We start from the raw sequence: 11987 nt of genomic DNA, 5'->3' as shown, positions 1-11987 counted from the left end.
TGTAGTTTCACTGAAGAATCTGAACAATTACACTAGCGTTTCTTCATTGAGAGATGACACTCAAGTGCCTTTCAGGCTATGCACAGACTCTCAGATCACTTCATTTTCCTTCATCAAAATACACTGGTAAATAACATGACCAATGATAGTAAAATAAGGATAACGTATTTTGTGCAGCGGCTATGTGGCTTCATAGTTGAACATGAAGAACTAACCGGAAACAGCCGTACAATTTATCCAGCCATTGTAGAATATGCTAGTTTTGCTACATAGATGGTTTTCCTCAATGAATTAACTGCCAAGATATGCATCTCAGCAACCCCAATATTTCGGCATCCTCAGATTACTTGACACTTCATGAGCAGAATGTGGTATGGTTTCCCTCCATATATCCTTAACGGCGAATGACAGAATTTTGTTAATTTGTCATATATAGAAGGAATTGGAAAACCACATTAATTTAACGCTTGAATCAATTCAGTGAATCAAGCAAACAAATCAGCAATCGCAATAGCTAGATTAACAGGACGAAGCCAAGCAGGTAAAAGTTCTCCCGGAGACAGGCATCTGCATTTTGAAGCACACCAATGTAGAACTCCTTCATTGTCTCTATAATCTCTATATTTGCATGAATTGGTTAAAGCCACGTTAGCCAGATCAACTTCAACCAAAAGGAAAAAAGCGAGATGATCTTCGCAACATAAAGATCATGTAAGACAGTGAACTGCATTAACCCTTAATTCTCTAAGCATTAGAGAAAAAAAAACTAACGACTGGATTATATTATTATCTTATAAAATATCACTTTCCTCATGATCTGTGTATCACATCACCTACTCTCTGAGATATCATGTTCATTGCGAGCTCTATATGGCGCCTACTCTCATTAGCTTCCGTACTGAGATTCTCAATGGTTGCCATGAATTCTTCCAACTTTTTCTGAATCACCAACATTACAGGCTTCACCGCTTCTTCCTGTTCTTCTCCAAGAGTGAAGTTGGCATTAGTTTTCAGCTGATTCAAAAGCGACCAAATCCTCTTCAATTCCACAATCGAGATCAAGGTTCTCATATTCATCATGTCTATCAACTCCTTTTTCTTTTCAAGTTTCGCATGGCAATTTTTCCACCAAGTATCACACGACTTGCCGACTGTCCCTATTGGAGCTGCCAGACCAGCAGCTAGAGCAGTCACAAAAGGTGGCGCATTGATTGCGACCGCAACGACTGAGAAGATCAAAGTGGCCACGAAGGCTGTCAGAAATATGGCCTTGGTCACCCTTTTCCAAACTTTCGTAGATTTGAGTTTTTTGTCAAGCTTCTTCATGCAAAAGCCTGCAACTCCTTGCACAACTTTTTCTGCTGGTTATACACCAAGTTAAAAGGCTTGGACAACTCGTTCATGAATAGGTCGCTTGCGTTTTTGAATTTCTGGAGCTCCTGCCTTGTCTTGACATACTTCTCCCCTCCCACATTCTCTCCTCCCTCTTCCTCAAAGTGCCTAAGTGCATGCTCAATACTCAAATAGTTTTCATGGGCCCCACTCACACATTGCTTGAGGGAAGTGTAGAATTCTAATATCTGTTTGCCTTGCTCAAACTAACAACCCACTAAATTTGACAGCTCTTTGTCATTCCTTATGTCTTTGTCCAATGTAAGAATGATCTTAGCTGATATAAGGTGCATCTCTCGAAGGTCAGTAATCACCTCTGTTAGATTGTTGATTGTCAGGGATTGAGCCTTAGCACCAGCTGCTAGTGTCCCAATTACTCTATCAGCTTGGTCATGTAAGGTCTTCTCAAAATCTTGCAAGCTCGTGTCAACTCCATCGGCAGCTTCATAAGAGGTCAGGTCAGACCGGTATCTAAGATAGCTGTCTTCCATTGATGAAGAGTCTCCTAGCTTGTTTTTACTAAATTTCCCACCCATTCTTTGGGTCCAAAAATGTGAAAAATGGGGATTGCCAAAAAAACTCCAAAGCCAAACCCTTCTTCAAGTTTTGCTAAGCAAGCGCAGTGCTTGAATTATATATATGAAAGGTGGGTACAGTGGAAAACTGCCCAAAATATCTGAGCTCAGATTCACCAGAAAAAAAGGCAGGACTCACAATCATCACAGATCAGCTAAACCCCCTTCTCTTTTTTTCCCTTCTTTCTGTGATCTTACCTCAGTTTCAGCTGATACCACAAAGAACAGATGATCTTGTTTCCACTGCAACTCCTTCAAAAGGACCAAACCAAAGCTCAATCACAGTGCAGACACCAAGAGTCAACTGCAGACAAACAAGCAAAGGGGGCTTAGAACTAGGGGTAAGCATGGTCGGGTTGGTGGCACGAGAACTGGACCGAACCCATTGGTTCGGTCCGGTTCAGGGTCAACCCGGGACCAACCGATAATTTTTATCAAGGCCTAAACATAGCAAGAGGACTGAAGTAATCAACAAATTCATGAATCGAGGTCAAAGAGCAAAAGTACACAAAGCCAGGAAGGAGGAAGTGGACACTTTGTTCTGAAATTTAATTATTAGTCAGATTAAACTATAGCTATGCAGCATTCATAGTTACTCAGTAATGACAAGTTCACAAAGTTTAGAGAGTTTGCCCGTGTGTATCTATGATCAAGTGCTTTTTACCTTGCCACACGACTCCCAAGTCAAGGGAATTTGGCCTGATTCCTGTGCCAAATTAAGTCAATTCTCTGGGAAGGTCATAAGCATTACAGTGATGGAGCTCGCAGCCAATAAAGAAGCCGGTTTCTCAGAAAATCCACAGGACAATTTGAAGGAACAGCAAAAAAATCTGCAAGAAGTTCTTCATATGTCATTACGACCGTTAATGTGCTTGCTTTTTTGTACATTACACATGATGACTATCCAGAAGAATTTTTACTTCGTGTTATAAAAAAGCTTCTTCTCTCTCATTAGCCCAGGAACTCCTTCCCGGACAACTCAGAGAAGCATAATGATTATAATGTGCCATATCACTTCTTTTCCTTTGTTCGGGAAATACTATCAGAATGTTCCATAGCTGCACTATGCTTTTTCACGCAGCTCAAGGGTATGTACAAATATTCTGTGGTCTCCTTCTGTTCTTGCATTTTTCAGTCCGCATTTTTAAATCAAAAGAGGACATATTCGATGCGATAGCAACTGAAATCGGGGGATATCACCGAAATTCCCTTTCTTTGCCCAGCAAAAATTTTGGCATTTTTGACCTAGTTTCAGCTCATAAACTGCAAGCTCATGTCTTCATGGAGCTGGCAGTTCTAACGTGCCACGACACTCCTTCCCAGATTGAAAAAACGTGACATCAATGTTAATATAACAGTTATTTCCTTTTCCACATGTTGCTGATTTGGTTTTTTAGTTATTAGAATTAGTGGAGTCATGTGTGTTGGTTATCCTAGTTTTTAGGTGTTAGTGGGGCAAGTGCTTTATGGGGAACATGGGTAGTTATGGTGTGTTTTACATTATGTATTTTGTCTTTTGTAAAAGACTTGGAGTTGCTTTGTACGTAAGATGAAGTTTCAGCCTCATCTCTCCTCCTTTTAGCAATTTAACAGTGGTATCGAGCACGAGAGAAACGTGAGAGTTTAAAAAAAAAAAAAAAAAAAAAAAAAGCTTTCGTGAGAGAATTGCAGTAGCAATATTTCCAATGGCCATCGACAATTTTGTTCAACCAGCAATTCCACGCTTTGATGGTCACTATGACCATTGGAGTATGTTGATGGAAAAATTTTACGATCAAAGGAGTATTGGTCGGTTGTCGAATCTGGAATTCAAGAGCCACCAGCAGGCATGGCTTTGACGGATCCCAGAAAGCAGAATTGGAAGCTCGAAAGTTGAAGGACTGAAGGCAAAAAATTATTTTTTTCAGGCTATCGATCGTTCCATCTTGGAGACTATTCTTTGCAAAGAAACTTCCAAGGATATTTGGGATTCTATGAAGAAGAAATATCAAGGCTCTGTTAGGGTGAAGCGTGCACAGCTTCAAGCCTTGAGAAGAGATTTTGAGACACTAGCGATGAAGGATGGAGAATCTGTCACTAGTTATTGTGCCAGAACAATGGAGATTAGCAACAAGATGCGATTCCATGGCGAGAAGATGGACGACGTTACCATTGTGGAGAAGATTTTGCGTTCCTTGACATCAAAGTTTAATTATGTTGTCTGCTCAATTGAAGAGTCGAAAAACATAGATGCGTTATCTCTTGATGAATTGCAAAGCTCCTTATTGGTCCATGAACAGAAGATGAACAGAAGTTCAACAGTAGAGGAGCAAGCGTTGAAGGCTTCTACCAATACTCATTCCAACAATTTCAGAGGAAAGGGTAGAGGTAGAGGTAGAGGAAGGGGAGATCGAGGAAATAGAGATGTTGGCAGGAATTTCAAAGCCAATAATGACCAATTTCAAGGCAAAGGCAGAGGACGGGATCCTTACAAAGCCAAGGTAGAGTGTTTTAGATGTCATAAATTTGGTCATTATGCATCTGAATGTTATACTAGGCTGCCTAATAATAAAGAAAAGGCAGAGAGTTCAAACTTTGTTGAAGAAAAGGAAGCAGGAACGTTGTTGATGGCTGTTCAAGATGAAAAGGAGCGCGAGTAAGATATTTGGTATGTGGATACAGGCTGCAGTAACCACATGAGTGGAAGTAAGTCTTCTTTTTCTCATCTAAATGAAGATTTTCATTCCACTTTGTGAGTTTTGGGGATCATTCTCTGTGAAAGTGATGGGAAAATGAGATATTAAGATAAGAACCAAGAATGGTTTTGTGGAAACGATCTCTAATGTGTTGTATGTTCCTGACTTGAAAAGTAATCTGTTGAGTGCTGGCCAATTACAAGAAAAGGGTTATGTAATCACCATTCAGAGAGGTGTACGTGAAATTTATGATTCCGTTAGAGGTGCTATTGCAGTTGTTCATATGAATTCAAATAGATTGTTTCCATTAAAGATTGAAAATATTCAGTCTTGTTTGATGGTTGAAAAGAAAGATCCCTCATGGCTTTGGTCACTTGAGTTTTGGTGGATTGAAGACGCTCCAACAGAAAAACATGGTGACAGGTCTTCCTCAAATTACTGTTCCTTCCCAAGTCTATGAAGAATGTGTTATTAGCAAACAGCATCGTTCTCAATTTTCAAAAGAAAAGTCATGGAGAGCAAAGGATGTTTTGCAGCTGGTGCATTCGGACATTTGCGGTCCCATAAATCCATCTTCTAATGGAGGTAAAAGATACTTAATTACCTTCATTGATGATTTTTCCAGAAAAACTTGGGTTTATTTTTACGGGAAAAATCAGAAGCTTTCTCCATATTTAAAAGCTTCAAAACTCGTGTTGAAAATGAAGCGGGAAAGACTATTAAGACTCTTCGAACAGATCGCGGCGGTGAATATTGCTCAAAAGAATAGAACAATTCTCAACATGGTGAGAAGTTTATTGGCAAGAGGAAGAGTTCCAAAGACTTTCTGGCTAGAAGCAGTAAATTGGAGTATTCATGTTTTGAACAGAAGTCCAACTTTCTTAACCAAAAAAAAACAGAAGTCCAACTTTTGCTGTTCAGAATATGACACCTGAAGAGGCTTGGAGTGGGAGAAGACCGGCTGTAGATCACTTCAGAATTTTTGGATGCATCGCATGTGTCCATGTCCCGAATGTGAAAAGGAAGAAACTTGATGACAAGGCTGAAAAATGTGTCTTTCTTGGTGTAAGTGAAGCATCCAAAGCATATAAATTATTCAATCCACTAACAAAGAAGATTGTGACTAGCAGGGATGTTGTTTTTGATGAAGAGAACATTTGGGATTGGAATAGGCAGCAGCCTACCCAAGTTCTTTATGACAATGATGCTGAACAGGAGCAAATTTCAACACCTTATATGCCCCAAAATTCATCAAATACAACTTCTACAAAGTTGCTGAAATTTTACCAACAAGCGCTGAAGTCAATGAAGAAGAAGCCCAATCTCTTCGCCGTGTTAGAAGAAAGCCTGCTTGGATGGAAGATTATGAGGTAACTGGAATTAAAGATTCAATTACTCACTTTGCCTTATTTTCAGACTATAACCCTACAACTTTTGAGAGTGCTGTCAAAAAAGAAAAATGGCGAAAAGCGATGGATGATGAAATTAATGCCATCGAAAGAAATGATACTTGGGAGTTATCCGATCTTCCGGATGGACAAAAAACCATTGGTGTAAAGTGGGTCTTTAAAACAAAATTGAAAGAAAATGGTGAGGTTGACAAATATAAAGCACGTTTGGTAGCCAAGGGATACAAGCAGCAATATGGGATCGACTATACAGAGGTTTTTTCTCCAGTTGCAAGACATGACACGATCAGATTGGTGGTTGCATTGGCGGCACAGAATTCTTGGCCTATTTTCCAGCTAGATGTCAAATCGGCATTCTTGCATGGGTACTTGGAGGAACAGGTATTTGTCGAGCAACCCCCTGGTTATGTCAAGATTGGAAATGAGCATAAAGTTTATAGATTGAAGAAAGCTCTTTATGGGCTAAAACAAGCCCCCCGGGCTTGGTATAGTCGCATTGAAACTTATTTTCTTAAAGTTGGTTTTCAAAATGTCCTTATGAGCATACGCTTTTTGTCAAGATTGGAGATAAAGAGAAAATGCTTATTGTCTGCTTGTATGTTGATGATCTTATATTTACTGGAAGTTGTGATGGCATGTTTGAAGAATTCAAGAAATCTATGATGGATGAGTTTGAAATGTCTGATCTTGGTATGATGCATTACTTCCTTGGCATAGAAGTGGTACAATCGGATGATGGGATTTTTATTTCTCAAAAGAAATATGTGGGAGAAATTTTGGACAGGTTTCAGATGAAGGATTGTAATCCTGTAAACACTCTAGTTGAGTTTGGCTTAAAGTTATACAAAGATCATGAAGGGAGGAAGGTTGACAGCACACTTAATAAACAAATTGTGGGTAGTTTGATGTATCTAACTGCAACAAGACAAGACATAACGTATTCTGTGAGTTTAATTAGTAGATATATGGAGAATCCTACACAAATGCATTTGTTAGCTGCCAAGAGAATCCTTCGTTACTTGCAAGGAACTAAAGACTTTGGGCTATTTTACAAGAAGGGTGAAAAGTCTGACTTTGGGCTATTTTACAAGAAGGGTGAAAAGTCTGATTTGTTGGGATTTACTGATAGTGACTATGCAGGAGATCAAGATGATAGGAGGAGCACTTCGGGTTATGCTTTTATGTTTGGAACAGGTGCTATTTCGTGGTCATCCAAGAAGCAACCAATTGTCACATTGTCAAGTACAGAAGCTGAATTTGTTGCTGCAACAGCTAGTGCTTGTCAAGCTATTTGGCTAAGGAGAATTCTTGAGGAGTTACAATTCAAGCAACCGGGACCTACTAAAATTTTTTGTGACAATAACTCAGCAATAAAACTCTCCAAGAATCCGGTGTTACATGGAAGAAGCAAGCACATTGATGTGAAGTTTTACTTCTTGAGAGATCTTAGCAATGATGGAACAATTGATCTAATCTACTGCAGGAGTGAAGATCAAGTTGCTGATATATTCACCAAGGCCCTCAAGATGGAGTCATTTGTGAAGCTTAGAAGGTTACTAGGTGTTTGCACGGTGAAAAAAGTCAAGGCTTTAAACTGAATGTTAGCAAACATCAGTTTAAGGGAGGGATTGTTAATATAACAGTTATTTCCTTTTCCACATGTTGCTGATTTGGTTTTTAGTTATTAGAATTAGTGGAGTCATGTGTGTTGGTTATCCTAGTTTTTAGGTGTTAGTGGGGCAAGTGCTTTATGGGGAACATGGGTAGTTATGGTGTGTTTTACGTTATGTATTTTGTCTTTTGTAAAAGACTTGGAGTTGCTTTTTACGTAAGATGAAGTTTCAGCCTCATCTCTCCTCCTTTTTAGCAATTTAACAATCAAGACAGTTCGACTGCTACACTTCAGTTAAAATTGCGATGGACGATGAGCACGATTCGGTTCTCCTCGCACCCAAATTCCAATCAAAGCTAAAACCCATCTCCAAAATGGGAAAGAAAAGCCCAGAAAAACACATCGGATGCAATCGCCCCCGTCGATCGAGCGTCCAGAAGGGGACGTCGCGGGGACTAAATAAAAATCCAAAACAAATCAAGAAGACACACGAGGTTGAAGCAGAACTCAACTCACCAGCCACAAAATAAAAACACATCGGATTGCAGGGGTGCCGTTCGATCCGTGCTTCTGATCCCTAGCCGTTGAATCGGTAACTCCTAGGATTACCACAAGCAGAACTCAACTCACCAGCCACAAAATAAAAACACATCGGATTGCAGGGGTGTCGTTCGATCCGTGCTTCTGATCCCTAGCCGTTGAATCGGTAACTCCTAGGATTACCACAATTGTCTTCCTCCTCTCCCTCGATCGTTCACGGGTGGTTTCCTCCCGAGCCCGACCTGGAGCTGGCCGCTCGCTGCGGCACGCGGAAGCCGCCGTGAGGGTGACCCAAGATCTTTGCTGGCGCTACAGGGACCATGCCTTCTCCTCCCCTCTCATGTCCGGCGGTCGCGAGGTGCTGGTTTTCTTCTTGGACAGCAAGCTGGAAAATGCAGCCAAAGCGGCAGCACTGCTGAAGGGTCTGCGAGTAGAAAGGTCACCAACTGTGGTTTAGGGCTAATAGGAAGCGGGTCACTTTCTCTCTTTCCTTAATCTCTTTGTACTGCTTGATTGTTGACTCTAGGCCTTCAAGCTGGCTCCTCCGCGGCTTCGAGTTCGTTCCAAAGAACCGATAGGCAAGTGAAGCGAGAGGTTCCCTTGCTCCAATTCCGCAAGGTCAAGCTTCCCATACATTTCCTCAATAGTTTCCCACATCAGTTTCCCACATCGCTTTTGCATCCTCCGTCGGAGGAAGTCCGGCGGCGACCTCGACTGTCATGCAATTCCAAATCCACGTCCATACCGAATGGTTGCATCTCCGCCAATGACATTGCATGCCGTCATCGGCCAGGAATCCCCTCGCCCAAGTCGAAGCTGAAGCGCGATCAACCTCAATTTCGGTCCGTTGGCGGTGAAGTATAAAGCAGATCGCTAGGTTCTGAACGGCTGGGTTCTGCATGTTGGATGTAGCGTTGAATTCCTTTTCGACGTGCTGATTCTGTTTCGTAGGTAATGATTTGCAGTAACGAACCAGAAAACGATCAAACGCAATTCAAAAAAAAAAAATAATTGCAGAAGGTGGATCAAGAGCAAGGCTCTGATACCATGACAAGAGATGTAAAAGGGATGAAGGGGAATTTGTATTATGTATTTCTCATTACTTCAATGTACAAGTATGTGGATGTTTTTGTAATACAATAAATGAATTAAATAGAATTTACAAAATATTATCTTTTTTTAGAGTGAATCATATCTACTGTTTGCTGAATCAATCACAAGATTGGAATCTAGATTGAGAATCAATCTTCAGACTAAATCAGATCCTTTCTCCAACATTATCCGGCCATTGTAGAATATGCTCGTTTTGCTACATAGATGGTTTCCCACAATGAATTAACTGCCAAGATATGCATCTCAGCAACTCCAATACTTCGGCATCCTCAGATTACTTGACACTTCATGAGCAGAATGTGGTACGAGACTCTGAACTTTATGGCCTCCCTCCATATATTATTACTGGCGGATGACAGAATTTTGTTTAATATGTCATATTTAGAAGGAATTGAAAACCACAATAACGCTTGAATCATTTTTTTCTCTTTCAGTGAATCAAGCAAACAAATCAGCAATCGCATTTGCTAGATTAACAGGACAAAGCCAAACAGGTAAAAGTTCTGCCGGAGACAGGCATCTGCATTTTAAAGGACACCAATGTAGAACTGCTTCATAATCTCTATAATCCCTATATTTACATGAATTGGTTGAAGCCACATTGGCCAGATCAACTTCAGCCAAAAGAAGAAAAGCGAGATAATCTTTGCAGCATAAAGTTCATCTAAGACAGTGAACTGCATTGACCGTCAACTTTCTAAGCATAAGAAAAGAACTAACGACTGGATTGTCCCATTATCCTCTTCGATATCACTCTCCTCGCTGTCTGTATCTCGCGGCTACTCTTAGTAGCTCGTATACTGAGATCTTTAATGGTTTCCACCATTTTCTTGATCTCCAATATTCCAAGCTCCACCGCTTCTTCCTGTTCTTCTCCAAGAGCAACGTCGGCATATTGCAAGATCGACGCAATCTCAGTTTTCACCCTCTTCACAAGAGACTGAATCGTCTTCGAGTCCTCGATCGAGATCCTAGTTCCCACATTCATTAGGTCTATCAAATTCTTTTTCCCTTCTCGTTCCCTTTGGTGGGTTTTCCACCAAGAATCGCACCACTTGCCAACTGTTACTATTGGACCTGACAGAGCAGCAGCTAGAGTATGAGAAAGATGAAGAACTTCAAACAAGACTTGTGAAAGATGAAGAACTTCAAACAAGATCAAGTGCACGAATCTGAAGACAATTTGTATTTCCAAATGATGATCATATCATTGTATTTCAGTACAATTGAAACAATAGAATGTGAAGAAACTTCTGTTGTTCTATTCTTCTTAGATCAAATGTACTTAACTTGCTTCGAGTTTCGGATTTGAGCTGTTCTTCATTCTCCGAAAGTTTCTTCTCTTCTGTATCAAGATTCCTTCTGCACTTATTGATGATCTCGATACATTGTTCTCTCAAATCTTGCAACCTCTCTCTCTCTCTATCTTTCTATCTGTTCTTCCCTTACTTCTTATGTAAAGCAAAGCGAGTACTTATACCAGAATATGTAACAGCACTTAGTTACAAAGGAAAACAGAATACAGTAACTACTTTAACAGAAAGAATCTATTTGACTAAGCCTTAAGACTTTGGCAATCCGAGTCATTAAGCCCTCGAGCATCTTCGTTCATTGATCATCGGCTATCCGAGTTATTAAGCCCTCGAGCATTCTCGTTCATTGATCATTGATCCAGTCATCTTCGTTTCTGGATTCAGGTCCTCTGTTTTGGTCCTCTGTTGAGCATCTTCGTTACTTTTATACTTAACATCCCCCCGCAAATTGGGAAGGGGATTGAATCCCATTCCTAATTTGGTGCGAAGAGACAGATGAGCTGAGTGAGAAAGAGACTTAGTAAATATGTCAGCTATTTGAAGATGACTTGGAACATGTTGAACAGAAATGGAACCAGATGATACTTTTTCTCGAACAAAGTGAAAATCAACTTCTATGTGCTTTGTTCGAGCATGTAAGACAGGATTGGCTGTGAGAGAAATAGCTGATTTATTGTCACAGAATAGTGATGTAGCTTTTGTGAGAGGAATTCCAATATCGCGTAGAACAAAACCAATCCAAGTTAACTCAGCTGTTGTAGATGCTAATGCTCGATATTCAGCTTACGTCATGGAGGACTTTGAAACAGTAGCTTGTTTCTTGGCTGACCATGAGATCAAGTTTGAACCTAAGAAGGTGCAAAATCCTGTAGTAGATCGGCGAGTAATAGGACACCCTGCCCAATCAGCATCTGAAAAACCATAGAGGTTTGCTAAACTATTAGAGTGAAGATAATAGCCAAGATGAATAGTTCCTTTGACATATCTTAACACTCGTTTTAATTGATGAAGATCAGCCATTGTGGGGTGTTGCATCTTCTGACAAAGGAGATTTGTTGCAAATGCTAGATCTGGTCGAGTGATAGTTAAGTATTGAAGACCTCCTACTAAGCTTCTATATTCAGTAGGATCCAGCAAAGGAACTTCAGCATTTGTCATAATATTTGGCCGTAATGGTAGAGGTGTCGAAATTGGTTTGCAGTCTATCATTCGTGCTCTTCTGAGTAGATCAACTGCATATTTTGTTTGACATAAGAACAAGGTCTGTATTGTATGTTTCACTTCAATACCTAGGAAGTAATGAATATCGCCAAGATCTTTCATCTGGAAGTGAAGACTGAGATTCTGTATTAATGCAT

At 40.3% G+C, this 11987-nt stretch overlaps 1 protein-coding gene across 1 annotated transcript; it reads right to left on the bottom strand.

The window, feature by feature from the left end:
* Nucleotides 1-744: 744 nt before the first annotated feature.
* On the bottom strand, nt 745-8264 carry LOC120287068 (UPF0496 protein At5g66675-like). Its single transcript, XM_039299739.1, has 4 exons — nt 8180-8264; nt 2632-2797; nt 1604-2271; nt 745-1361 (listed from the first exon to the last, which is right to left on the bottom strand). Exons 3-4 carry the CDS (start codon nt 1926-1928, stop codon nt 811-813), a joined length of 876 nt encoding a protein of 291 aa, XP_039155673.1. The 5' UTR covers nt 1929-2271; nt 2632-2797; nt 8180-8264; the 3' UTR covers nt 745-810.
* Between the last annotated feature and the right edge of the window lie 3723 nt (nt 8265-11987).

Source organism: Eucalyptus grandis, chromosome 8 (assembly GCF_016545825.1).
Source record: "Eucalyptus grandis isolate ANBG69807.140 chromosome 8, ASM1654582v1, whole genome shotgun sequence".
Classification (NCBI taxonomy): Eukaryota; Viridiplantae; Streptophyta; class Magnoliopsida; order Myrtales; family Myrtaceae; genus Eucalyptus; species Eucalyptus grandis.
This window is presented reverse-complemented; position numbering and strand designations above follow the sequence as displayed.